The sequence below is a fragment of the Choloepus didactylus genome, chromosome 8, assembly GCF_015220235.1.
Source record: "Choloepus didactylus isolate mChoDid1 chromosome 8, mChoDid1.pri, whole genome shotgun sequence".
Lineage (NCBI taxonomy): Eukaryota > Metazoa > Chordata > Mammalia > Pilosa > Megalonychidae > Choloepus > Choloepus didactylus.
This window is the reverse complement of record NC_051314.1, coordinates 75113774-75140305: the sequence shown is the minus strand read 5'-3', so window position 1 is coordinate 75140305 and position 26532 is coordinate 75113774. Positions and strand designations below refer to the sequence as shown.

The 26532-nt window shown below is 41.3% G+C and overlaps 1 protein-coding gene across 2 annotated transcripts; it reads right to left on the bottom strand.

Annotated features, from left to right (window-relative positions):
- Positions 1-803: 803 nt before the first annotated feature.
- Positions 804-25684, bottom strand: NEMP1 (nuclear envelope integral membrane protein 1). 2 transcript variants are annotated; one of them, XM_037845409.1, is made up of 10 exons: positions 25345-25684; positions 23061-23988; positions 12487-12611; positions 11093-11312; positions 9638-9710; positions 8461-8554; positions 7898-8012; positions 6980-7205; positions 6015-6188; positions 804-5366 (listed from the first exon to the last, which is right to left on the bottom strand). In XM_037845409.1, exons 3-10 carry the CDS (start codon positions 12586-12588, stop codon positions 5186-5188), a joined length of 1185 nt encoding a protein of 394 aa, XP_037701337.1. In that variant the 5' UTR covers positions 12589-12611; positions 23061-23988; positions 25345-25684; the 3' UTR covers positions 804-5185. The 2 variants fall into 2 exon arrangements, with proteins under 2 accessions (XP_037701337.1, XP_037701336.1); XM_037845408.1 differs by lacking the exons at positions 23061-23988; positions 25345-25684 and adding an exon at positions 19445-19621.
- Positions 25685-26532: the final 848 nt, after the last annotated feature.

The following is a 26532-nucleotide window of genomic DNA, read 5'->3' as shown; positions in this document are numbered from 1 at the left end:
TTAAGTTTTATTAATTCAACCAGTAACGATCACCCATGCCTAGTGATAGGTATAGATGGGAGAGGAGAAAAGATATCATTAGAGTGCATTAATCTACATAAATCTGTTTTCCTCCTAACTCCCCTATTTGTCTTTAAAAAGTGGACAATGGATTTTCATGTAGTCTAAATATCTGAGAAGAGAGGATACAGGTACATAATTAATACAAATACTATAAAGGATGTCAGCTAAGGAGCTGGAAATAGCCAATACGTAACAGCGAATGAGAAGTTCAACTCTGACTGCAGAAGCTGGGCCTAGACATAACTGAGATTCTTATTCCCTGGTCCCTAAATCCTCACTTCAACCCTGCTCCCTCTTCCACCCCACACAGAGCTTTTGGCAGGCATCCCAAAAAAGCTGGAACCATAGAACTCACCCAGAATGGTTCAAGGCCTATGGACAAACAATGGAGATACTTTATGCCACTTAAAAAATAATTAACTAAAGCACAATGAGAGTAATTGCATGTACCAGGAATAACCTATACTTGGTATGTTTTTCTGTGAGACAGCAGGGTGATAAGACCGGCTACTCCTGGAAGAACACTCCTTAGAGATCGGGCATCTTGGGAAATCATCAAATCCAAGGATGGAAGTAGACTAATACAGACCCAATCCAGGGAGATGTGGTTAAGAAAAAAAGGGAAATGGATGGCATGTGAAAACCATCTCATTATAAAGAAGAAACTGAGGCGTTATTGCTTTTTACCTTGAAAACAAGAGATCCAAACAAGTACATGGTCATTAAGTGAGACCACTATATAGTCTATAAAAGTTTATTAAAATTGGGATTACTTACAAACTATACAATAAAAATGAAAAAATATATGAGACATCGTTATCTTTTTTTCCTACAGAAAAGAGGATGAAAATGAGACCCATGGCAAAGAGCCATCCCTGATAATTTTGTTCCTTTCAAACATTCATGGACATTTATTTTAAATATAAATGATACAAATCTTTTTTTTTTTTTTTTAAATAACATTAAGGCATTACCCACAGGCTAAACTTTATCCAGTAACTCCTTACCACTGCTATTTCACCATTAATTTCAGAAACACGGAAAACTGAGGCAATTGAAGGCTCTAACAGTTCTAATACTTACATTCTGGGCTATCTATTAAGATAAGAATGTTGTTCATGTTACAGAAAAGTTCAGAGAATGTAATTTCACCACTGTGAGTAATCATCAAGAGTGTGAAAAGGAAGATAAAACACATGGTCTGGGGATATGGGAATCTACATTTTGGGAGGCTGTAAAACTATCCCTGTCCTCAGTAAAGCTGCAAGGTGATGTAGGTCTGAGTCTACTTTGTTTATTCCCAGAAAGCTCTAGCTGTCATCACCTAAGGCACCACACACTCCTTTGCAAGGTAATGACCATCTAGAATTCAACTCAACAGTACTCTAAATTCATAAACCACATCACCAAAAGACATCATTGGTTCACCACAATTACATAGGCTCCCCTAAAAAAAATAATCAATTTCTGCTACATTGAAAAAGAAACAAAAGGTTTAGTGCTTTTGCCTTGTGCAATGGGTATTTTATACGTTTAATACTTGATTTCAGGACCTATAGAAAAGGTAGGCACAATAAATCTGTCAAACTCTCCTCTCATTGGTTCAGATAAAATTCTTGGCACTTCAACATAGAGTTATTATCTCATATGTCAGGCCTGAGTCCAAAGGGATACTAGAAGGACATTTCATTTCCTTTCCTCCTACTTCAACTTTCACTACTCAATTCAGAGAAAAGTTATGACGACACAGCTAGGAACCATTTTTACACGAGCATCCATCCACCTGAGACCAGCTTTTTTCTGCAACAACAAAAAGACTGAGGGCAATTATGTAATCCATTCTCAAGCCTTTTATGGGAATCAGAGCTGGGATGGGGGTTCCTATTTGGGTCCTTTCTTCCATCAACCTCTACAATATATGCCAACTAGGGACTGGGGTGAAAAAAACACCATCAATGCAGAGAGGGTAGGGCCCAAGAAGGCGCTGTATTAGCACAAAATGGAACACTGGGACCCAAAGAGCTATCATAAGCAAAATACCCTTTGTAACAGACGTAAGTCATGAGTTTGGGGGGAGAAGTAAACTAGTTCTGGTGGAATGCATTGGCTGATAGGAATATCTCATTAAAAAAATATTGAAGTTGTTAAATTTTCCTTGTTTATGGTTATTGTGATTGCTTGGTCTCATGAAAGCATCTGTGTAGGAACGCGAAGGGGAAACATTTTTGGCCAGTAGCCTCTTACATTCCTATTAAAGGGAGTCATGTGCTACACCGTTTGGTCAGACCAATTAGAGGCAATAGATTTCCAATGCCGATGCGACCCTGAGCCACAGGGCCAATTTATAGCTTGATATTTGCAGAGCAAGATGCTGACGTGGCAGCAGACACGGCTCCAATGTCCAACTCCCTCCATAGTTATCCCTTCAATCCTCCTTGATGAGACTGGTCTGGAAGGAGATGAGACTGTACTGAAACTGCAAGAGCTGTAACTGCCAGAGGAAATTAAGTGGGGGTTTCAAGTAGTAACTGAGCCAGCAGACTAAGTGCCAAGAGGGAGACAAGAGCAGCGACTAAAGGTTTAGGAGTTGTGCAATCTCTGAGCACTCAGAGGCTCTGAAGTATCAGGGGCAGAGCCACTCAGGCAGGCAAGCAGGGAAAGGACACAAAGCACACGAAAGAGACATCATCCTTCACTGTCTGAGAGCAACTTTCATTCTGAGGGGCTGACTGTCATCTCCACTGCCTACTGCTCAGTGCTCCAACTACCAGACAGGGAATAACAGAATAAGTTTGATTTTACTCATCCCAAATTTAAATAGCGAAGACATTTAAGTGGTCTTGAGATGGAAACTACTTCATAAAGCAATCAATAAACAGAAAAGGAGGAGAAACTTTCCCTGTGTCACAATCCTTTCTCACTGAAAAATACTGGAGGTAAGTTACAACTTCCCTAAGTAGCTATTTTGAGGAAGTCACCAAAGTTCCCAGGGAATCCTGAAACCACTTGTACAGCTGAACTATTTTTTCAAAGCAACTTATGCTCAAATATGCTAGGTCTTGATTTCTGTAAATAAGGCAAAACTCAGTGTAAGTATAATTCAGAGGTTTCAGCAGTTCTTTATAGAGGAATAAAAGCTGACCACATATACAATTCATGAAGGCATCAAGCCCCCCCCCAAAGAAAAGCTCTTTTACCCTAAAACTTTAAGCCCTAGCACCTGCCCAAATACTGCTCATTTTTGAGTTACTACTGTGTGTCTATTTGCTGCCAACTGAGGTAGTTGTCACCTTATGGTGGTTTAAAGCTGTGGGAAACACTGGTGAAAATAATCAACTGGCCACCTGAAGGAGAATCTCAGTGCTGACATTTTGGAAGTTGGCAAAGGAGCCCATGGCATTTCAAATTATCTGTTAAATGGCTGGTCTGAAGGAGTCACTACAGCTTTTAGAAAATCATCTGTCTTGTCCATGACCATGATAAACCAGCAAACCTGATGCTGTGCTCTTGTTGTGAGCATCTATCTCCTTCTAAATTAATTACAGCTTTTTTCAAGGTACGAGGGTGAAGATCACAAAGACAGAATCCAGCAAATCTGTACTTGTTTATCAAGTATCCTGATAAACCAGCAATACCATTTAGGAATTTGCAATACCACTTAGGGTACTTTCCAGTAGTCAAGGAATCTCAAACTAATACCACTGTAATGAAAGGTAGCATGAATCTCTGGTCAGAAATGGAATTGCAAATAAGTATAAGATCCTGGAAAAACGCCTGATCCTGAGAGCTGAATGAGCATCCAGAGGCAGAAAGACTATCTGGAGGTCTATTTCCTAGCAATGCAAATTGTGGCAACTACATAGCTACAATTGTGTACCAAGTAACTTTGTAGATAGTTTCAGAGTTTATAGATTAGTCAGAATTGGGGGTGAGGAGTGGGTCTGGTTGCTCAGGTGGTACAGAAAGGCTGAAAGGAAAGGGTAGAATCAGTAGACAAAGGAAGGGAAAGGAAAAGGAGATAGTTTCTTGATTCCACAGCTTCTCAGAGATGTGATCCACTGGCAGGAAAAATGGAGAACCTGTACAATGCATTTAAATCCCCAAAATACTATCACTTCTCCTAGCAGGCAGGAATAATGCTATAAACCAAGGGGAGGTGGGTATAAGAAAGGAAGCAAACACTGACTAGTACACACTTCACAGGCGAGTTTAACAGACACTTCCTGAAAGGGTAAAGGAAACAGGGAGGAGAGGCAGCTAAGGAGGAATGGGAAGAGTACAAATGTGTTTTTAAGAAGGAAATGGAAGTTGAAGAGAATAAAAAGCCACAAAGATCTTGCGGACAGCAGAGCCTACAGGCATGTTCCTAAAGGCTGGGACTCAGAATACCAATGTATGAGAACTGATGCAAAGCTCAACCAACCACAACACCTCCCGGAGCTTTAATGGACAGTCCGTATTAATAAATATGCAGGGGCCTACGGACTTTGTCACTGTGGAGCACTGGCTTGTTCTGCAACATGAGTTTGTTACATCTTTACAAATACATTTGTTTTAAAAATAAGACAGACAAATAAAAATCCATATTCTCAAAACAGTTAAATCAATAATGTTTCTCAAGTCAATAAAATAAAAGCTGAAGTGAAGGAGGCTCAGATTTGTGGACTTCTCCATGGAAGATGCAGCCTTTAGTCTGAAAACCTTATAGCACTTTAAACAGTTCTCACTCCTGAAGGCCAGCCACAGTGGAAAGACACCACTACCTGGGAAAACCCAGGCAGAAATGCCACGATTGAATCAACTTTCAAAGAGGAGCTAGAATGCCATACTAGTGTGACCACCCACTCTCCTTGGGAATATACAGGTGGGCTAATAGTTTAACCTATGGGAAGCAAACTGCCCACAGCATTCATTACTTTACTCTCCTCCCCCTTTCTCCAGGGATTCCACAGAGACCATCTAGACCAGTTTCAGAGGGAGCCCTTACTCAGGTCTTTAATTTCAGTGGGAGAATTTCTGCACTCTCACCCTGCTTCAAAATGTTCAGAAGCAACTGCACAACACTTGTAACACGGACCACCAAGGTACAAAACCAGTCCACAAAAAAACAACTGAGCACCACCTAAGCCAGGAAGTTGTTCTGTCTGACAGTGAGGCACCGAGAATCCGAGTCCTCCTCCTCAGAGGATGTGTTCTCAAAGAGTTCATCCTGGGCAGTAATGCTCCCTAACCCATACTCCTGCTCATGGACAGAAACCTCATTAGGGGTCAGGTGGTAGGAGCCTTCCACGAAGTCAGCAAATCTGAAAAAAAAAAAGATAATACTTATCAGGAACCTGCCATCTGTCCTTTCTGGTTTTCTTTACAATTAAGAACCAACTGATACCCTTCATATGCTCACAACTCAAATTTTATTGAGTCTAGCCAACATCCCTGTTAAAGCAAGAAATAAGGAGAAAAGGAAAACTGGGATCATAGGCCACCATGAGCCTGTCCTTTTCAGTCATGGAAGTGCTAAGGTCCCATCAGTCATCCAGAATCCTGATAAGAGAAGATTAAGGGACATTACACATTTACTAGTGTTTAGGGCCCTATAAACTTTGCCATCAGGATTCCAAATTGAAGCTTCACATATTCATTGGCATTGTGGTTCCCAACTAAAAGGGGGGGAGGGGTTGGAGGAAGCAGCCGACTCAGAACAAGGCAGAGGGAAAACTTCATATGGTACTAGTTTTTCCACCTCAATGCTACAATCAAATTGGAGTAGTCGGTTTCTTAAGACTTGAGGAAACAGGCTACTAATAAACATATGATGATATACTTACCTTTTTTTTGACTACTCCTAGGTTAACAGGAAAACAAAAGCCACAAATGCAAAACAATTATCTCTGTTAGAACTCAAGATCACAATTATCCTGACAGATACTTGGCATATCTGGCCCAGAGATTACCTTTTTGGAGACTGGATTCGAGAAACAGTCTTCCAAGCAGAGCAGTTTGGACTGCAACAAAATTCTCGAAGCTCCTCTAAAGCCTTTCGGGTCTCCACCTCTCCTTGAATCCGATACTCTTCTTCTGTCAGGAGACGAGGGGGGACAGGCTTTTCTGTTGCTTTACACATTTTTCTGTGCTCACCAAAATAACATCACGAATCATCAATCAGTAATCCATACCCATCCTGATCTCTAGCTCCCTTCAGTGAGCCAACCATACAGTAGACAGCCTGAACATTACTAGTCACACCCCCACCCACCTTTCTCCCTCAGACATCTGTAGTTGTAACAGACTCTTGACATGTTAGACTATGAGTGACACATCACAGCAGTCAATATTATTCACTAATGCAAATAAAGCCACTTGTTTTCCAGTTAAGATAAAATATTTATTTATTTTCCAATAAATGGAAAAGACAAGAAAATGATGGTATAAGATCATGGCCCATTAACTTGGTTCCCCAAACTGAAGAAATCACTTTACCTATCTTTAATAGAACAACCACTGATAACCTCAGAACATATGACCATTCCATTTTCACAATGCAAGATGATAACATGCTATGAATTACATCTTAAAATGAGACTAGGGCTCCCAGAACAACCTAATAGCCAAAGTGAAATAATGTGAAAGTAGGCGACCTGGGGCATGTGGCAGAAGGGATATAACGTCTACCACCTAGTGGTAATAAGGACACATAGCACTTTATTGGATGCTTTTATTTTATATAAAATGACTAGAATAAAAATATAAAAGTTTCTACAGAGAGAGCTAAAACATTAGACTCAGGAACAACAGCAGAAGCATAATACAGTAACGTTTCATTAACAAAGGGGATCCCAGGTCAACAACTCTGTGTCCTTTAGATACGACTGCATCCCACATTGCACGTCAATACAAAGTTACAATGCCCTTCAGTCACCTGTAGGTGATGTACAGCCAATGAATAGGGTAGTCCAGGTTCTTAGTGCACAGTGCAATGACGATAATGGCAAGGGCTATGTGTGGTATCTGGATGCCAGAATACATGAAACATAAACCCATTAACTGCAATGTCCAGGTCAACAGGTTGATACTTCGTTCATTCTCCAAGGGCCCATACTTGTAACACACTGCAAAACTCATGAATCCAACTGTGAGGACGTAGCCTACAAAAAGAGTTATCAGAAGACATTCCTTTTCATCTATACATGGTAAAAATCATTTGTGCGGAGACCAGCAGTAAATTCACTACACAGCACACTGAACCAGTAAATGGGACAGGATCTTTACTCAATCATTCACACCTTTTCCATTATTAGGAAATATTTACCTCTGTAAGTTTCTATCCTTTCTGTTGTCCCAAATTTATCGGGTTTATCTGTCCCAAATTTATCTGGAGAATTAAAGCTACATGTTGAACAACTCTAGAACAGTCTATTAAAAAAAAAAAATCCAATACATGAAGATCCAGATTAATCACCTCTCAAAGGTGATAATCAAGAGTTACTATCTGTAGACCAAAGGATTTTAATTTATAGATAAGATTCAATTAAGGTTCTCAATAATTAAAATATTATATTAATAAAGTCTATTTACAGCTTTACAGAAAGATGCCTACCGTGTAAAGAAAGGTGCACTTACAAGCAGAAACAAAATAGTCTTCTTCCTAGCAAGACCATTTTAATATAAGAAAGGTGACAACTGTAGCAGGGTTAGAGTTGCAAGAAAAACTTTCATTTTTAAAAGCTAGTAAGATGACATGGACTATTACCACCTGTAAGCAGACACCAGTCTTTTTATGACCGAATTAACACTTTACAACCATATGAAAAGGAACAGCAAAATCAACAATACTTACTTAAAAGATACTGCCAGTAATACCTCCAGATTTCTTGTAAATTTTTAAAAACTAGTTGAATGAGGTACAAAGAAAAGGACCAGCCTCCCATCAGGACGACGTAAATGGGACTTTTCTAGGACAGAGGGCAGAAGTGAAAGCAAAAAGTTACAACAGACTTTCTACACATAAGAGAAGCAAAATGGAACTAAGATTTTTTAAAAATTCAGCTCACTCAAAATGCACAAAAACACATCCTTTTATATTTAAAATGGTACAATCTTCAAGGAACACTGAGAAAATGAGATGTTAAGTAATTTAAAAGCCTGGCTATGTAATTAGCAAACAGGAAGGAGACTTTAATCCATGCCACTGATCACAGGATTTTATAAAAAAAGTAAAGTTTGTACATAATCAGGCACCAAGTTACATCGTGGAAAGTATCTTTCTGAATCAAGGAAACAGTAGGACATTGACTTATCAGCCACTGATGCAAATTTTCAGTGTTCCAACACTATGCAGGGAAAACAATCCTTCGGCCATCTTAGCTCATCCTAACTGCATATGAGGATTCTACAACTTACCTTGGGCATAAACTTGGATAGTATGAAAATGATGATTAGTAGAGAGGCTACAATTCCCACACTCATCCCAGTGGAATAGTAGAAAATTTGACTTCTGCAGAGATACAATTTACTTCATAATTATAAGCATTTACTTCATATATGGCATTGTTCAAACAAGGACAACTATCCCAGACAAAAGGTAGAAAAAGGTACAATAGAGCAGATATTTGCCAAAAATTTGAGGTCAGAGAAGTGCAGAGACTGGTACAATACAGCTGTGCCAGATTATGAGGATCAGTTTCATAAGGTTCTCCCGAATAAATCTATCCCAATAAATAAACCTCTGCTTAGCCTCCCACCACCACCCCCAGCATCTCTCCCAACCCAATTTTCAGTAAGAAGCTTTCTTCTGAGGAACTGCACAGCTTCTCTAGGAAGAAGAAAGGGGCAAGAATACTGCCCAGGTGGAGACTGAAACCAAACTGCTTACCCAGAAGGACAAACAAAACACAGGGCCTAGCACAGACAATTTCTACTCCCATCTAGGCTTCTCCTACCAGATACTCTTCTCTCACCATGATTTTCTCTCAGGATCCCCAAAATAAGGGCCAACTTCACCAAACCCACTCCAGCCCAAACTCAAATTCCAATTGTTAATCTCCCATGCGCTATTCCACAAATACTCTGCGTTTGTGTATAAAGGCAATGTTTGTTCTACCTTTGTTCAATGTTTATTATTACATGTTTTCTTTGTATGTGTACATGTCAGTTTCACCTATCTTAGCTAGTAGTGTCCTAAAGGCAGGAAATGAGTAAGTGGATGATGTTTGTCACTTTAGCTTTGAACAGCATGAAACTCGTCATCACATGGCCTTGTGTAAATGAAGGCTTAACAGTTTATTTCTAGTGATGTAAACAGTGGTGATGTTCAAATTCATAGTATCTGCTAAATCCCATCATGTGATGGGTCAACTTAAAGGGAGAATTTCATATTGCCAATCTTATTCAATACAAGAAAAAAAAAACCGTAACACATATTAAAATTAGTAAAGAAACAAAAACAAAACCCTCCACACAGGCAATGGGCTAGCCATAAAGGTTCTGGAATACAGTATGGCAGAACTTTAAGTCTTGATGATAGAAGTAAAGCAGGGTGGGTCTGAGTTTCACCACACTGCACACTCTGGGAACCTACCTGCTCAGCAAGTCTCCACAAAAAAATAGCACAATTCCAAAGAGGAAAATGAAGAAGAGTTTGGGATCAAACCCTGAAATAAAGAAAGACTTCTGCTTAACAGGGGAAGTAAACTGTTTAAGGCACCATACAATAAAAGACAATTTTGGTATTATTGGTCAGCTACAGTAAAATCAATGCAAAGAGTACACCTAAACAGCAGTGTAAAATCCACACAAAGCATGAGCACCCTCCCAAAGAGAAAGCATAATTAGGTCTCTGTCTAACCTGTACTTTCCTGAAGATCTTATTTTTATTTTGGCTACTACACTAAGGTGAAAAGAAACTAAGTTTCACTTGGCAGACTCAGGCATGGTGCCATCAGCACTTCACACAATTGTCCACAAGGAGTCTCCACCACTCTTTCAATTCTTAAGTCACTCACAGGCCCAGAATTCAGCAGCTCTGCCCAGGGCTTTGGGTCAGGGCCTTCTGTTGCTCTCTAGCTCACTGCTTTTCTTGCCCACCAATACCATCTACTTTCCTTTGCTACACAGCACTGTGCTGGAAAAGCCTACACTCAAAAGTCATCTCACCCAGGACCAGGGAACCCAAGCAGATGCCCCCTCAGTGGCACACCGAACATGCATACAGCTTTCACATTTAAGAGCTCTGCAGTCTAGGGGAGGCTGACAAACAGAACAGGAGCAAGAAGGATCAGCAAAGGTAGAAGGAGCACCAAAATCGGGCCAATCTTAAGCAACCAAAGAACGATGGAACCTTAGGACAACTGGAAAGTCAGAACCTATTTTGTAGCAAAACCTAGGAACATTCCTACCACTCACATCGTTCCAGGACCCCAGGTAGTAACCAAGGAGAAACCCAAAGTCAGAGAGAATTCAACAGGATAATGATCTGCCTCCTTTGTGAAACTTTCTCAGCCACGTTCAAGAGAAGGAAAACTTCTCCCCGTCCCACCGAATAAGCCTTAAACTGCAGTGGACTCCCTCTTTATTCATGATTCCACAAATGTTCTTTTTACTTGTGAAGTACTAAGATTGAATTTTACCTTTCTTCCGTTTCTATTGTTTAACCATTCATGTCTTCAAATGTAGGCCTGTATATTTTGGGACTTCTACCTTTGTCTGAACATGCCCAGAAAGCAGGAACCAGTCTGTCTGATGTACTCTGAAGAGCATCAGCCACGTCAGCTCAGGAATGCCAGTCCTCATGATTCTAGGTAAGGAGTTTCTCAGAGGAACCTGAGGTGGTGTCTCAATTAGCCCCGAACTGCTTGAAGCAGTGGTGTATTTAGGGTTATAATCAGAACCAAAACAAGGCTGTCTTGGGCTGATTTCTCTTTCTTGCCAAGTATAGTTATAGAAAAAGTATTTATTATTATACAAAAATTATACTACACAAAGCTCAGTTTCTTCTTACTGTAGAACCCATCAGAAAAATAGAGGGGAGACTTACTCCGGGACACAAAGACAGTGTACTTGGTGTCGTCCTCTGTAATCTCAACTTTGAGGCAGGTTTTTGTGCTGTAGAGACCCACATTAACATAGGTGTCATTCAGTTTCTCCTTTAAAAAGGAGGAAAAAAAGTTCCAGATACTAAACTGCTCTAGCTCCTTCAATTTTTCTTCATTGTCCACCTGGGTGACTCGTACCAATTTGGAACTATGTATCCGGATCTGCAAGACCCATAAAACAGGGGGAAGAAAGAAGAAGGCATTTTGAATTTCCACAAATCAACCTTTTTAAAAACCCTTAGAATAAATAGCTAAATCCAATAACGGCATCAGCTTTCCACAAGCCTTATCAGAAACACAGAGGTGCAGCAGCTAAAACATAATTGGGCAAATAACACTGCACATGGTACAGAGAGGCAGGTGTTAGAATGTTTCATTGGTAACATGGTCTGAATCTACCTATCAGGGCAGGCCATGGGGGAAAAAAGAAGACTTCCCAGCCGAAACAGTTATCAGTACAGCTATAAATGAGAGAGCATACAAAGCAGAGGTCTAGAATATTAAGAAAATTGCCAGCATAAACAGCCCCAGAAAACTGAAAATGTTGCCCATAATGACTGGCTGAGTTCAACCACATAGTCACAAATCACTGACTATGGGTAAACGGTGGCTATAATGTGCCCCAGATGGAATATCACTATTGTTATCAGACAATTAAAAAAAAAAAAAAAGAAAGAAAAAGAAAACAGAATTAAAAAAAAAAACCCCACCACAAATCCACCCTTATATTTTTGATGTGAACAACAAATGCCCTTATCAGTGGCTATGCTTGTGAAAGCAGCAACATTTCCAGAAGGACTTATTTTGTTCAATCACTATTAGAGCCAGAGACTCCTGTTTGCCAGATGACTTAATAGCATTATAAAATAAATGAGACCAAAGTCATTCTATCAAGAGGTGCCTTCAGCTCAGGGGGTTTATGAAACATCTTGTGGAGAATCAAAATAGAATAGGAACAGCGAGACAAAGGAGTTTGCATCTTGACAGGCTCGCAACAGTTTCCAGCCCAAAGAAGGCATAAGATCTTTAAAGACAAGGAGAGAGAAGGCTGTATGTAGGAAAAGGAGAGGAGGGAGTGTTTCCTAAGGAAAAGGAGGATCTTTGCCACTGGATTTGCTTTGGAATTCAGAGTGTTTTAAATTACTTAAGGGAGCAGAGAGGGAGAGGAACAAAAAGTAGGCATAAGTGGTTACTGATAAAAACAAAACTCAGGATAATCTCAACCCAAACAACGTTGTTAGCAACATATTTGTGTGTGTGTGTGGGGGGGGGGTGTCATTAATCACAGACAGATATTCACAGAAGCTGCCCCTGCCAGGGACCTCTAAGTTCTTACCTGTATCCGTGTCCATATGTCATGCCACTTAGGGACAAGCACATTTTTATAACAAAGCTGTTGGCTGTTACTCCCATAATAAACTTGGGATTCCTGAAGCATGACCACATGGACATCAACTCCAGCTTTACACACACACACACAAAAAAAAAAAAGAAAAGAAAAAGAAAAGAAACAAGGATTAAATGTAGCATAACAGAGCAAGCTGATAACTTGTTTCATAAAAAGAAAAATAAAATGGCCACTTTCTTAAAGACCATATTTCAATTTGGGATTAAAATGTCAGCCAGGCTAGGAAATAAGAAAACTGAGATGACAAAAGAAATAAGGCAGTCTTATCTCTGCTAAATTTAATCAAATATTACAAATAATCATTAACCCAGAACATGTAATAATAAAAGTTTCAAATAAGTTTTATGACAGGCTGTATGCTAAGTAATTTACATACAATCTCTCACTTAACCCTCCCAACAATCCTGGAGTGTAGGTACTCTCAAAATCCCTATTTTAAAAATGAGGAATCTGATGCTTAAAATAGATTAAGTGATTTGTCCAAAGTCACACAGCTTATGAACAGCCAGACTGAAATTCACACCCAGGTCTGATTGTGATCTTAATAACCACCAGCTATCCTGCCAGCATTATAAGGCACAGGTAGAGTAAACTAAAGTAACCCCATCTGCTGACTTCTTGAGCCTCTATGGAGTGGAATGAATAGAACTGGCAATGTTTTCATATACACAGTACTTTAAGGGGATGCTAAAAGATCGCAAATCAGCTTTTCCCAACTGTTTTGTTTTATCTCAAGTTTTAAGAGCAACTAATGATTATACACATTCCCTTTGTTCTACACAAAAGAGATTCTTCTTTTATAAGTTTGTATTCAATCTCAGCTAACGCAAAGGCAAAGTTTAACAGTGACCACTCTCCTGGATCTTTCCACTCACATTTGCCCAGGTTACTTTCTTTACCACAAAAAATGTAAATAACTTCTTCCCTGACTTCAGTATTGTGTTCACTAACTTATCAAATGCTGCTATAATGGGAAATTTAGTTATCATTTTGGTTCTGAGTATAAAGGTGGGTAGAATTAAATAAACTAAAAACCGAAAAGAATGCAATCAAACTTCAGAAACTAAACCGAAGTTACACAATAAAAGGCCATGCCAATCTGTTCAAAATGGTTTTAGGCTAAAGCTAAGACTAATTTTGAAGTTAAATTCAGTCTTGAACCTAAAGATGTGAGGAAAAACAACAAAACACTTAGAAAAAATAAGTGTAAATCTTCATGACCTTGGATTAGGTCAGTGACTTGTTAGATATGACACCTAAAGCATAAGCAACCAAAGATAAAATAGGTAAATTGGACATATATCAAAATATAAAATATGTGTTTAAGAGATACTATCAAGAAAGTGAAAAGACAACCCACAAAATGGAAGAATATACTTGCAAACCAATGCAAGATTCACATTTATTAACCCCTTTTCTCTCCCACAGTACCAAGTAATGAAGCACTACACCTTTATAAGCCCCTTGTTATTTTCAAGATGTAAGAAACAAGGTGTCAACAGCACAGGGCAGTTGAAAAACTTAATGACAAGAGAAGGCCTCACTGTTTTAAACTAACTTAAAAATACCCCAATGCCATCTTCCTAAGTAATAAAATTGTTTTATAAAAAGTGTCATTATTATTACTGTATTTATAAAATCAAACTCTTTTCCAGAGTTCCACATATTCAAGAGAAAGAATAAAAAGAGGAAAGAAAAAAAAGAAAAAAATAAGAAAAAACCTACTTAATCACAACCTCCTACAGAAATCAGCACCTTGACCAGCCACACCTTTGGGAATTCATTGAGTGGGGAAAATAAATCAATCCAGCCTTAGAGGGATGATCTGTGTGGACTGATCACTCTGCAAGCTCTAACGTAAATTTTTAGAAACAGAACTGAAGCAAACGAGCTTAAACATATACAAGTTGTCAAAATATTCACATTAGTTTCTTGTGCTTCCCATGGCAAAAGGACACACATCACCTCTCTTCCCCTCCCCAAAGTGAGTTCGCCTGCATGTGAAAAAGGACAGCAAACTAAACATTCAGGAAAATGTCTTCTGAACCCAAAAATCAATCTCTTCCAGGAAAATGCCTTCTTGGAACTCAGTAAATCACAACTTGTATTTACCTATAAAGCAATTATTCAAAAAGGAGTAACTTCATATTTACTTGTAGTCATTAAAAACTTAACTTTTCACCTACTTTTCAATTAATAAACATTGATAATTTAACAGTACTGGCAGCAGATAATGAAAATGATTGGACTGGGAGGAACCCAAAAAGTCATGAAAAACAATCCATTCAAATTCTTATTAAACAGCTTCTGCTACTTTCTGTCAAGTGATAATCCAGTTCATACTTAAAAGCCTCCTTAAAAGCAAACATCTTAAATTGGTGGACTTAAAGGATTATTCAATAGAACACTGAGACAACTGATTGGTTATATGGAAAATTAAAATGTATCTAGATCCTCATCTCATACCAAATGGCAACATGAATTATAGAGATTAAAAAGTAAAATGAAGAAAAATTAAATCATATCAAGAAAAAAATAAATAACATCAATGCAATTTTGGAGTACTCTAAGCATAAAAGCAATGGAAAAATTCTAAAGAACAAAATCAAGTGATCATATAAAATATACAAATCTTTTATTTTAAAAATGAAAGGGAGCAAACAAATTAAGGAAAAGTTCTTGAATAAATAAATATATTATTTTAAAAACATATTCTCAATATATAAAAAAGCTCATACACATTGATTTTAAAAGGATGCAAAAGGCCAACCGATTTTCGACAAAGATGCCAAGTTTATTCAACGGGGGAGAAAGAATAGTCGCTTCAACAAATGGTGCTGAGAAAACTGGATTTCCACATGGAAAAGAATGAAGTTGGACTCCTACCCCAAACCATATACAAAAATTAACTCAAAATGGATCAGCGACCTAAATGTAAGAGCTAAACCATAAAACTCTTAGAAGAAAACATAGGGGTAAATATTCATGACCTTTGGTGCAGCAGTAGTCTCTTGAATATGACACCTAAAGCATAAGCAATCAAAGAAAAAACAGATGAATTAGACTTCATCAAACTTAAAAGCTTTTGTGCATTAAAGGGCATTACCAGAAAATGAAAAGACAATCTACAGATGGGGGAAAACATTTGGAAATCATATATCTGATACGGGTTTACTATCCAGAATATATAAAAAGCTCCTGCAACTTAATGATAAAAAGACAAACAACCCAATTTTAAAAATGGGCAAAGGACTTGAATAGCTATTTCTCCAAAGAAGATAAATGTAGTGGTTTGAAGTTATACATACTCCAGAAAAACATGTTCTTAAATCTAAACCATTCTTGTGGGTATAAACCCATTGTAAGTAGAATCTTATGATGAGGCTACTTCAGTTAAGGGGTGACCCACCTCATTCAGGATGGGGCTTAACCCTATTACTGAAGTCCTTTATATAGAGAATGAATACAGAGAGCGAGAGCAAGAGACAAAGTGAGCCATATAAGCAAGAAACTGAAACCAATGAAACCTGGAAGAGAAGGGAGAGACCAGCAGGCACCACCATGTGCCTTGCCATGTGGGAGAGGAGCCAAGGATTGCTGGCAGCCAGTCTTCGAGAAGAAAGCATCACCTTGATGATACCTATATTTAGACACTTCCCAAGACCCTAACTGTAAGCAAATAAATTCTCATTGCCTAAGCCAAACCATTTCATGCTATTGCTTTCAGCAGCCTAGGAAATGAAACAATACACAAATGCCAATAAGCACATGAAAAAAGGCTCAATATCATTAGTCATTAGGAAAATGCAAATCAAAACCATGAGTTACCACTTCACACCCACTAGGATGGCTAGCATTAAAAAATAATAATAATAAAGGAAAATAAGTGTTGGCAAGGATGTGGAGAAATGGGAACCTGTGTGCACTGCTGATGGGAATATAAAATGGTATGGCCACTGTAGAAACTAGTTTGGGGGCTCCTCAAAGAGTTAAACACAGATAGGGAACTGGAAATTCCCACCTCTCACTGCCTTGAATTTCTTATGAGTACATTATTAATTTTATAATTATAAGTAGAAAGCAAAAGCGTTACTTCAATTTAAAAGCAAAAGAAAAGTTAAACATAGTGTTATAATATGACCCAGCAATTCCACCCCTAGACACATCCCCAAAAGAAGTGAAATCAAGGACTCAGATATTTGTTCACCAATGATCACGGCAGCATTATTCACAGTAGCTGGAAGATGGAAACATTCCAAGTGGCCATTGACAGACGGATGAACAAAATGTAGTATCCATACAACAGAATACTATTCAGCCATAAAAAAAGAGTAAAGCTCTGACTCATGTTACAACATGGATGAACCTTGAAAATATGCTACATGAAATAAGCCAAACACAAAAGGACAAATAATAAATATTGTGATTCCACTTATGTGAAATATCTAGAATAGGCAAATGCATAAAGACAGAAGGTAGATTAGAGATTACCAGGGGTTGGGAGGGAGGGAGATGGGAAGTCATTGCTTAACGGGTACAGACTTTCAGTTGGGGGTGAAGAAAAAGTTTTGGAAAGCAGTGATGATTGTGAATGTAATTAATTCCACTGATTTATATGCTTAAAAAGAGTTAAGAGCTTTCATTTGCAAAAATTAAAAAAAATAAAAAATGCATGGCTTCATTTGCAAAAAAAACAGTAGCTAAGATGGCAAATTTTATGTTACACGTATTTTAACAATAAAATTTTCATAAGTACACAAAATCACAAGAAATAGCAATAGCAAAGAACAAAGGACATATGTCTCTCCAAAATTTTACAAAACTTAACATGGCTAATAAACAGCTGAAAAATGCTCATCCTCAATGCAAGATAATGCAAAGTAGAGTAAGATACCATTTTCCATTAATCAAAATACAAAAAATGTTAGTTTAGAATATTCAATACTGCCAAAGGTATAGGCCACAAGCAAATACTGCTGAGAATGGTGCAAGCGTTGCACCTTTTCAGGAAAACATTTTAAATATATTTTACCATTTGACCTAATAAACCTATTTTTGAGAATCTATCCTAAAAAAAAATCCAAATGCAATAAAACAATTAATACACAAAGATGTTCACAAAGTGTAATGTACAACAGTGAAACACCACAAAAATGGGGGGGAGGGGCATCACTAAATAAATAATGGTCTTGCATACAATGGAATATAATACAAGAAAAAATAATATGTAGGAAGACTTTGAAATGACTTAGGGAAATACTCGTGCTAGAAAATTCAAGTGAGAAAACTATCTCCCAGTAACATTTAGTGGCCTCCAGGAAAGGGAAATGGATTACTGACAGGCATGAGAAATTGTTATCAATTCAAAGATATTTGTTAATTAAAAACACGTGGAAAGATCAAAAGAAAATATGCTAAAATGGATTGTCTATGAATGGAATAAACAGGGTTTTTCCCTCGTTTATACTTACTTGTACTTTCCAAATAGTCTAAAATAATACACACTATTTTTATAATTTGAGTTTTTTCAAACTTCCAGTGAAAAGGAACTTGTTACCTTTTGAGGTACTCCTTTCATCTTTGGGTGTCTCTCTTAGAAAGTTCTTTCCTACTACATGTTTGTCTCTTTGTAGCTGACACCCATATGATCTATTAGACCACACAGGACAAATATCTTCCTGACTTTACCCTTCTCCCAGCCAAGAAACCCCAGCTCCTCTGCCCACTAAAGAAATTTAAGAGAAAAAGAGAATACCGATTCAGCCCTTAACTATGTAAGGACGTGTTTGCATACATTTTCTCTTTCATCCTGGAACCCACAACCGCATTTTAGACTTGAGCCATCTGACCCAAATTCATCAGATAATCGTCTTTCAAGTGTTATCCTGGGCCCTGCCTCTGGAAAAGTACCTTTCTGGATACCATCTCTCCACCTCCTACATTTGTTTTCAGGAAGACGCTACGCTTTGGAACTAGATCTATGGACGCTGAGACCACCTTTAAACTGAAGCTAAGTATAATCACGAGTGACAGCACGAGATAGGCAGCAGCTGAAGGGAGAGGCGAACATGTGCTAACAAGATAGGATTATCTTTATTCCGTGAGTTTCAACTCCCTCCAGTGGAAGCTTGGACACCATCACCTTTCCTTTCCATTGTGAAATTAACTGACAAGGGAGTAGGAGGTTTTTTACAAGTACACTCTAGGTTTTCTACATTTTAAGAGCGAAAAAGGAAAACAGTTTCCTTCCCAGTCCGAAACCAATACTCCAGTAGCAGTTTCCAAATGAATTTACTTGAAAGAAAGAATAAACGTCCGAATTCTACCCGATGCTGAATGGCAATTGTATTTCTTTTGGAAACAGGGAAACTGAATGATTTCAGGTCCGTTCTATAAAGCCGTAGACACAGATATTATATATAAATCATTGCATTTCTCTGAACAATAATGATCTGACAGACCCATACACTCAGAAGGTGTCTGCTAATCTGCTGAATGAATGGGATGCTTCCTTTCTGTAGCATCACCGCCTGCCCAAATGGTCCTCGGATCTCTTTTAACCAGGGAACTCGAGGATCCTGCAGCGCAACGCAGCCCCCAGGCCCGCTTCTCGCCCTGCCAAGCCTCTCTTCCTGTCTCAGCCAAAAGGCTGCAGGTTCCTCCCCACGCTGGGTAGCTATCCAAACTGCCCCAGGGCCCTGAAACCCCTCATCAGAATCAACGCCCATTCTCAGACGACCAAGCATCTTCCTCCGCCCCACGACCGCAGAGCCTCCGCCCCCGGGTAGGGTAACGGCCCAAGCCTTCCGGACTATCCCTGCACTCACTTTTCTAAAAATAACCCCGTCGGCACCCGCCCCCTTGGCAGCTACTGCCCGGGCGGTACCTGCGCCGCAGACCAAGCAGCCGGAGAGGACCAAGAGCAGCCACACTGCCCCACCGTCCCCGGGCCCGCAGACCCAGAGTCCGGAACCAACTGCCGGCAAGACCGCCACTTTCATTCCTCCCGCCATGGTCGCCGAACATCGCCTCCTCATCACGTGCCTCTCCCCGGCAACTAACCTAAACAGGCAGGGCTAGCAGCCTATCAGCTATAAGGTCCGCCCCCTAGCAACCAATCGGATAGGCGGGGTTTTGAGAAGACACTCCTTTACGTACCCCAGGAATCCCGCGCCTCAGCAACTGATGAGAGCGGGCGGGAGAAGCATCTTTTAGCCTATGAGGAAACGGGTTCTCACATCAGCTATGGCGACAGGAAGATCCCACCCCTTAACAACATGCTTCCGTCTCCAGTTTATTTACAACTGGTGAGACTGACGGTAAGCTTAACCAATAGAAAATCAGAATGGGCGGCGCCTCCTTGAACAGACTTGTGTCCGTCGAAAAGTGTCTCAATTTCCATTTTTTTCCTTTTTCCACGATCTTTTGTTACAGCTAGCCTAAAACTGAGATCTCTGTATGAAAAGGGTCGTCCTGAAGGGACAGTTTTTAAAATTAAGACGATTGATAAAGTGTGGTTCTCCTAAGTTCTAAATGAATTAAAACAGAAGTCACAAAAAAATTGTCAACGTTTTACAGGCATAAAGAGCATTAAAAATGTAACCATAGGGATTATTTTGGGAGGAGCGGGGGCAAAATGAATGGAGGATGAAAAGAAGGTTGGGGTTTTTGTTTTGTTTTGTTAATTCCTCATAACATCTTGTGAAATAAATAAAATTGTGTCCATTTAGGAAGCAGCCAAGGCTAAGACAAGCAAAGGAACTTGCCCCAGGCCGCAAAGTTAGTTGGGCTGGATTGCAGTTCCCACTCAAGTTTTACTGACCCCAAAACCTGAGTTCCTTCTACTGTGTTGGGCTGTTTCCCATAAAATGATTTAACCCAGCGGGGGCCTAGCAGAGTGCCTGGCACATAATAGGTGTTCCGTAAATGCTAACAGAAATCAAAGACCCCCTTTTTTACAGGATCTGATGGTGGTGGATAAGAAGACCAGAAATGATAGGCCTCATGAAGGGTGGGGTGGGTGGATCAGGGAAGGGTGTAGCTGCTGTGGAAGGTTCAAGCTGTCAAAACAAGGGATTTGAGTCATGGGCAAGATAAAAAATTCCATCCCCAGAAAGAAAAGTCTAGGCCACCACTGCTGCACTTGTCAGCCTGTCTCTCATATACACATACTAGTCTGTCAATAGCAACAGTTATAAATCACACTGATACTATGTATCCTTCACACAATGTATTGAAAATGGCACTTCACCTCTGTGGTTTTCCTCCCAAAGCCCATAGCATCTAATCATGCCAAAAACATTAAAAATCCAATAGGTAGGCATTCTACAAAGCACTTGACCAGTGTGCCTCAAAACTGTAAAGGTCATCAAAAATGAGGAAAGTCCCAGAAACTTCACATCCAACAGGCGTCTGAGGAGACATGAGAACTAAATGTAAATGTGGTATTGTGGATATTCCTAGAATAGAAAAAGAGATTAGATAAAACTAAGGAAATCTGTATAAACTATGGACTTCAGTTAATAATAATATACAGTACTGGATCATTAATTGTGGCAAATGTATGATACTAATATATATTACTTACAGGGTAAAGGGGTAAATAGGAACTCTACTATTTTCTCCATTTTTCTGTTGATCTAAAACTCTTCTAAAAATTAGTCCATTCAAAAAAAAAAAAATAGGCTTCACTTTCTACAAGTCTCTAAATTCTTACTATTCAGAGCTTGCTCTTTGGTTTTGACTAAAGGCCAGAGCACAGGGGTGTGCATGATTTGGGAGCTAATTCCAGAAGATCTCTATTAAAATGTACAAACAAGGTATACAGTAATGAGACTGACTGTCCACAAATATATCACAACTTATTATCCAAATGAGTGCTATCACTTCAAGGTGCTTTTAGTCTTGTTTTAATAACACAGGCACTGCTTAAATAAGTTGAAAATCACCTTCAGAGAATATAGCTCATATTGCAATGACTACCCATTATCTGCTAGTGAATCTGATTTATGCAAATAGCCAAAAGTGACTCAAGCTAGCACTGATAAATGTGGTGGTCAATCTGAGCAGTAAATGTGTTTCAGAATTGACTTTTTTAATTTTAGAAAGGTAATATGGTCATATATACTATATAAGGCAATAATCCCAATGGGTTGGGACAGCACAAAATAATCACTAATACTTTTGCAATGATATACATTAATATTCATTCTAAGTGAGATAAATGAAAACTATACATAACCTCACGTAAGTTTAGGTCAGGTTTTGCCACAAAATAAATTCAGATAAGATTAGGTTTTGTTGCCAAATGAGTTACAGAAAATGTTTGGTTTTCATTACTTTTTGAGTTTAGGAATTGTGGATTAAAGTCTACAGACTGTGAATAGTTCATGAAGACAATATCAAAGTTTTCAGAAGAAGCATTCCATTCCATCTATTCAATCACTCAAACTAGAAACCTGGGAGTCACCCTCAACTCCTCTTGCCTCCCACACTCCATCTCCAATCAAACATCAACTCCTATTGATTTTACCTCCTATCCTTTGAATCTGTCCTTTCCTCTCCACCCCTCCCTCCATCTGCTGGATTCCAGAAGACCTGACCCTGTTACTGCCATGTTATGAAGTCTGTATGATTCCATTGTATTACCACAGGATGAAGTCCAGAGCCTTTACTATGATCTAAAACAAACATAAATAACTTCAACAATGTTATTCAAAGTTTGTTACCAATCTTCAATAAAATAATTTTAGAAAGGAAGTGTAAGCATTTAGAAATTTCTATAGCAGTATTAATATTTATTGAATCTATAATTCACTTTTAGTGTATTTTATAAAAGTAGTGGACAACAGTGGATTGGAAATTTAAGAAAACAAAACAAAAATAAAAAACCAGTCCTTTGCCAAACTTTGAGAAGCACTGGTCTACAATATCATTAATTAAACTACCTTGTACACTTCCCTACCCTCATTTATAACCATTCCTCTTTGGCAATAATGAACAACTCCTAGTTTCTCAAACATATTCTGTTTCATATTTCTATCTCTGGCTCAACTGTCCCTTCCTCCTGCAAATCTCCTACTCACACTTCAAAATCCTGGCTGGCATCATCACCTCCCATGGATGCCTCTCCAAACTGGGTGTCCCACAACCCCAAGCAATTGAATAGATTACTTGACCCCATACTCTGTTTGTACCTCTATCATTTACATGTCTATCTCCCCGACTTATCTATGACTTCCTTAAAGGTGGAGGTTAGGATAATTTGTCTCTGAGGAGTGAAGCATCTCTTGTGAGATGTTTAGATTGAAGGACAACACTCCTGAGATGATAAATTCTGGTATGTTACTGAAAGAGGGAAAAAGGAGGATTAATACTTTATAGTCATATCTTTCTATTACCTGGAAGGATTTCTGCCTCTTCCTTTAGCACACGGGTGTAAATTCAGTTACAAGAAAAGTGAACATTTTAGAAGGCCAAGGTGCTAAATTTGTGAGACTCACCGGAAGCTTCAAGAGGGGGACAGACGTGGAAAACAAACTTCTTTGCTTAACAGCTTTGTCCAGGTTCAACCCCATTTGGAGTGAAATCTACCTGGACGCCTCTTTTCAGAGCTCCTCAGGCCTGCAAACAGCATCTTCCATTCATTTCAGAGGACCCATCGGATACCAGGCCCATCCTGGAGTGGTCTTAGGCTGAGGGTGAAACAAGCAACTAGAGCTGAAAGTGTACAAAGAGCCCAGAAGCCATGGAGGTGGGAGGAATTACTTCTGCCTGAAAGAGTGGAGGGGATCCAGGAAGCAGAGTTGGGGAAGGTGACTTTTGAGCCAGACCTTGCTAACTGAGTGGGAATTGGCCTGGAGAAGATGTGGGGGGAGGACTGTGAGCACTGCAATCTGCTAGATGAAAATCTACACGTGGCAAAGAAAGAAAATCTTTCTGGTTTTCTGTTTCCTTACTCTCCTTCCACCCACCTTTCCCCGTTTCTTCCCAACCTTTTCCCTTTTCTTGGAAAACTGGGACTGAGGATACTGTTTCCCTTTGCCTAAACTGCAGAAAAGCTTCCTGGAAAAGGCCAGTCTGGACGATAAAATAAAGGAAGGATTAATCCTTGATTAAATGGGACACGTTGCTCTCCTCTATGTGTCTCTGAGAACCCTGAGGGGGCCTGGGGGCAGGGCAGTTGAGTCAGGTGGGGAAGTGGTCCGGAATGAGAAAACGAGACACTAAGGAGAATGGGACCCATGGAGAAAAGAGAGAAGAAAGATTTTTGTATAGGTCACACTCCCTTTTGTCATCCCCAAATGACAATGTCTCTTATCTTTATGCTTTTCTGTAGTTTCTCATGGTCTCAGTCTCCTTTTGTCTCTGCGTCTCTTTCCCTTTTCTCAAAGCTGGAAATTCCTTGTTCTCAACGGGAGTAGGAGGGAGCTGGGGGTGGTAAGAGTGGGAGGGAAGCGAAGAACAGACATCTCAGCAGCTCCGGCTGCGGGGGCGCTCTGGGCCTCGGCGGGGCCTCACAAGTCAATGATTTTAACAATATGTATATTTTTTTAAATCCAAGCATTGGGACTCATACAAATCTAGAGAGAGCAGAGACACAGATACACAAGTGGATGTAAAAAAACATAAATACGTAATCTCAGGGTACAGAGGCACAAACCAGTAATAGCGTCTTAAATTTACTTAGCATTTTACAATTTACAAGGAGTTTTCATATATATCCTCTCATTTGAATCGCACAACCTTGAGAAACAAAGATACAAACACTCAGGAGTTTAACACACACACACACTCTCTCTCTCTCTCTCTCTCTCACACACACACACACACACACACACACACACACACACACACACACACACACACACACACACGTTGGCACTTGGACACTCCCCCCCACCACCCCCCGACTCCGGTAGGGGAGTGGGCAAGCCCAGTCCGCGGGACTTTTCTCCCCGCTTCCCTCTCTAGCCGAGTACCCGCTCCAGGACCGGGGAGAGGAGAACCCAGGATCGGCTCCTCCCTCCTCCTTTTTCCAAAGCGGGGACCCAGACGCCAGGCGCCTAGTAGGTTCCCACCTCCTTGCTTCACGCCCCACTCCGCCCCCCTCCCCGGGCCCGCGTCTCCCTCCGGATCCCAGGCTCAGCACCGCCCCAAAGGGGCCCGGGTGGGAGGGAGGGGGGCGCCTGGAGCAGAGTCTGCGTGGGCGGAGGATGTGCGTCACGAGGAGCGTGGGCAGGGGGAGGGAGGGGGCACGTGGAAACCCGGGGCCAGCGGCTGGTAGCCCAGGCTCCAAAATAACCAGAGAGAAACGGGGGGAGGGGCCTTCCCCGCAAATATGGGGGGTGGGGTTGGGAGCCAGTCTAGGCGAGCCCCCAAATTGCAGGATGGGGGATCGGGAGACGGCGGAACTCTGCTCGTTCCTACACACCCCCGTATTGTGTTTGGAGCTTAATGGGATGGAAAGGAAAATATTAACTATTGAAATCCCCTCCCCAACAACGTACCCCTCCTCCCCTACCCCCACCAGAGAAGTAAAGGTCTGGCAGGAATGTAGAACCGGCCCCCGCCCACGCCACCCACGCTCCGCTGGGCTCTAAGCCACTCAAAAGTGCAGAATAGCGGGGTGGGGCGGGACTGAGGTTTCAGACTAGGGGGGAACCTTGTCTCTGGCCTGACCATTCTTTTCCTGCCACTCCCCCCCCCTTTTCCCCAGGGCATTGAGACGTGGGCCGAGGCCTCAGAGCCCCCCGCCTGTCCCCCCTCCGCCCCAGCCCTACCAACCGTGGGAGGGAGTGAAATGGAAACCAGATGGGGCTGGGAGAAACCAACGGATAGGAGACTGTGGGTTGAAGGCAGGGGCCTGGCTCCTTGAAGGCGTTCATTTCTCCAACTCTTCGGTAGGGATTCACGTCCACTACTCCAACCTCTGGCAGGAATACCGCTTGACTCTCCCCGGCGAGGCCACCTAATAGATGGGTCTCTTCCCTATTCCAGCTTTGCCACACAGAATTGTTAAGGAGCAGGTACCCCACCTTAGCAAATAGGACGCGACGAGTAGAGGAAGGCGGGGTGTCCCCGCCATCCCTTCCTGACCTACGCGCTAACAACCCCCGACGCATCTAATCGACACACGTCTAAGTGATGGCCTCTAGCAGAACCCGCCCATTCCTGTTCCCCAAACTTCCGCAATGACTTCAGGCAGGGATGGAAGAGGCCTCGGTTTCAGAGAACGGCCTCTCCAAATTACTCTTTTGGGGGCTGAAGAAGGGCGCCGGAAAATCTAAGGGGGTCTCGCACAGCCTAACGCTCGCAGACGTGCCCTAAGTGCACACCCCACGACAGTAGGATGCACGCCCAAGCAGAGCCGCGTGTCCTGGAACCTCCGTCAACTTTTCTGGCTCAATCCTAACATTCACACGTACAGCACCGCGAGGCCTGAGTGTGGGCAGCGAGCGTCCGCGTAGTTGTTTCAGAGCGTGTGGACGTCCGTGCGCTTTTCTTTGTGTACCTGTGTGTGGTTGTGAAACTCCGCTCTCAGTGGGAGGTGGGGGGGATTGGAATGTGGTCGGCGGGGCGCTCACGTGGGTACGTGGGCGCGGAGAGGACCGGCTGTGCATCCGGCGTGGGCGGCTCAGGACGACCTCTCCCCGCCCGCTGGGTTCCCAAGTCCGTTCTCCACAGCCCGTCCTCGGTCACCTCGGTCCCCAACTCGGCGCCCCTGCTCCGGGTCCCCGCCCCCGCCTACGGCTCCGCAACCCTCCTCCCTGTCCCCGCCTCTATGGGCCTCTCTGCCGCGGCGTCTCCGCGGCCGCGAGGCCCGGGTGACCGCCCCTCGCCCCCGGCCTCCGCCCCCCGCCCCCGGCTCTGCCCACGCCCTCCGCCCGCCAGCCCGCCAGCCAGCGCCGCGCCGAGCCTAGCTCCCCGTGCGTCCTGCGGGGGCGGAGGCACCGAGAGGCGGCAAGCGCAGCC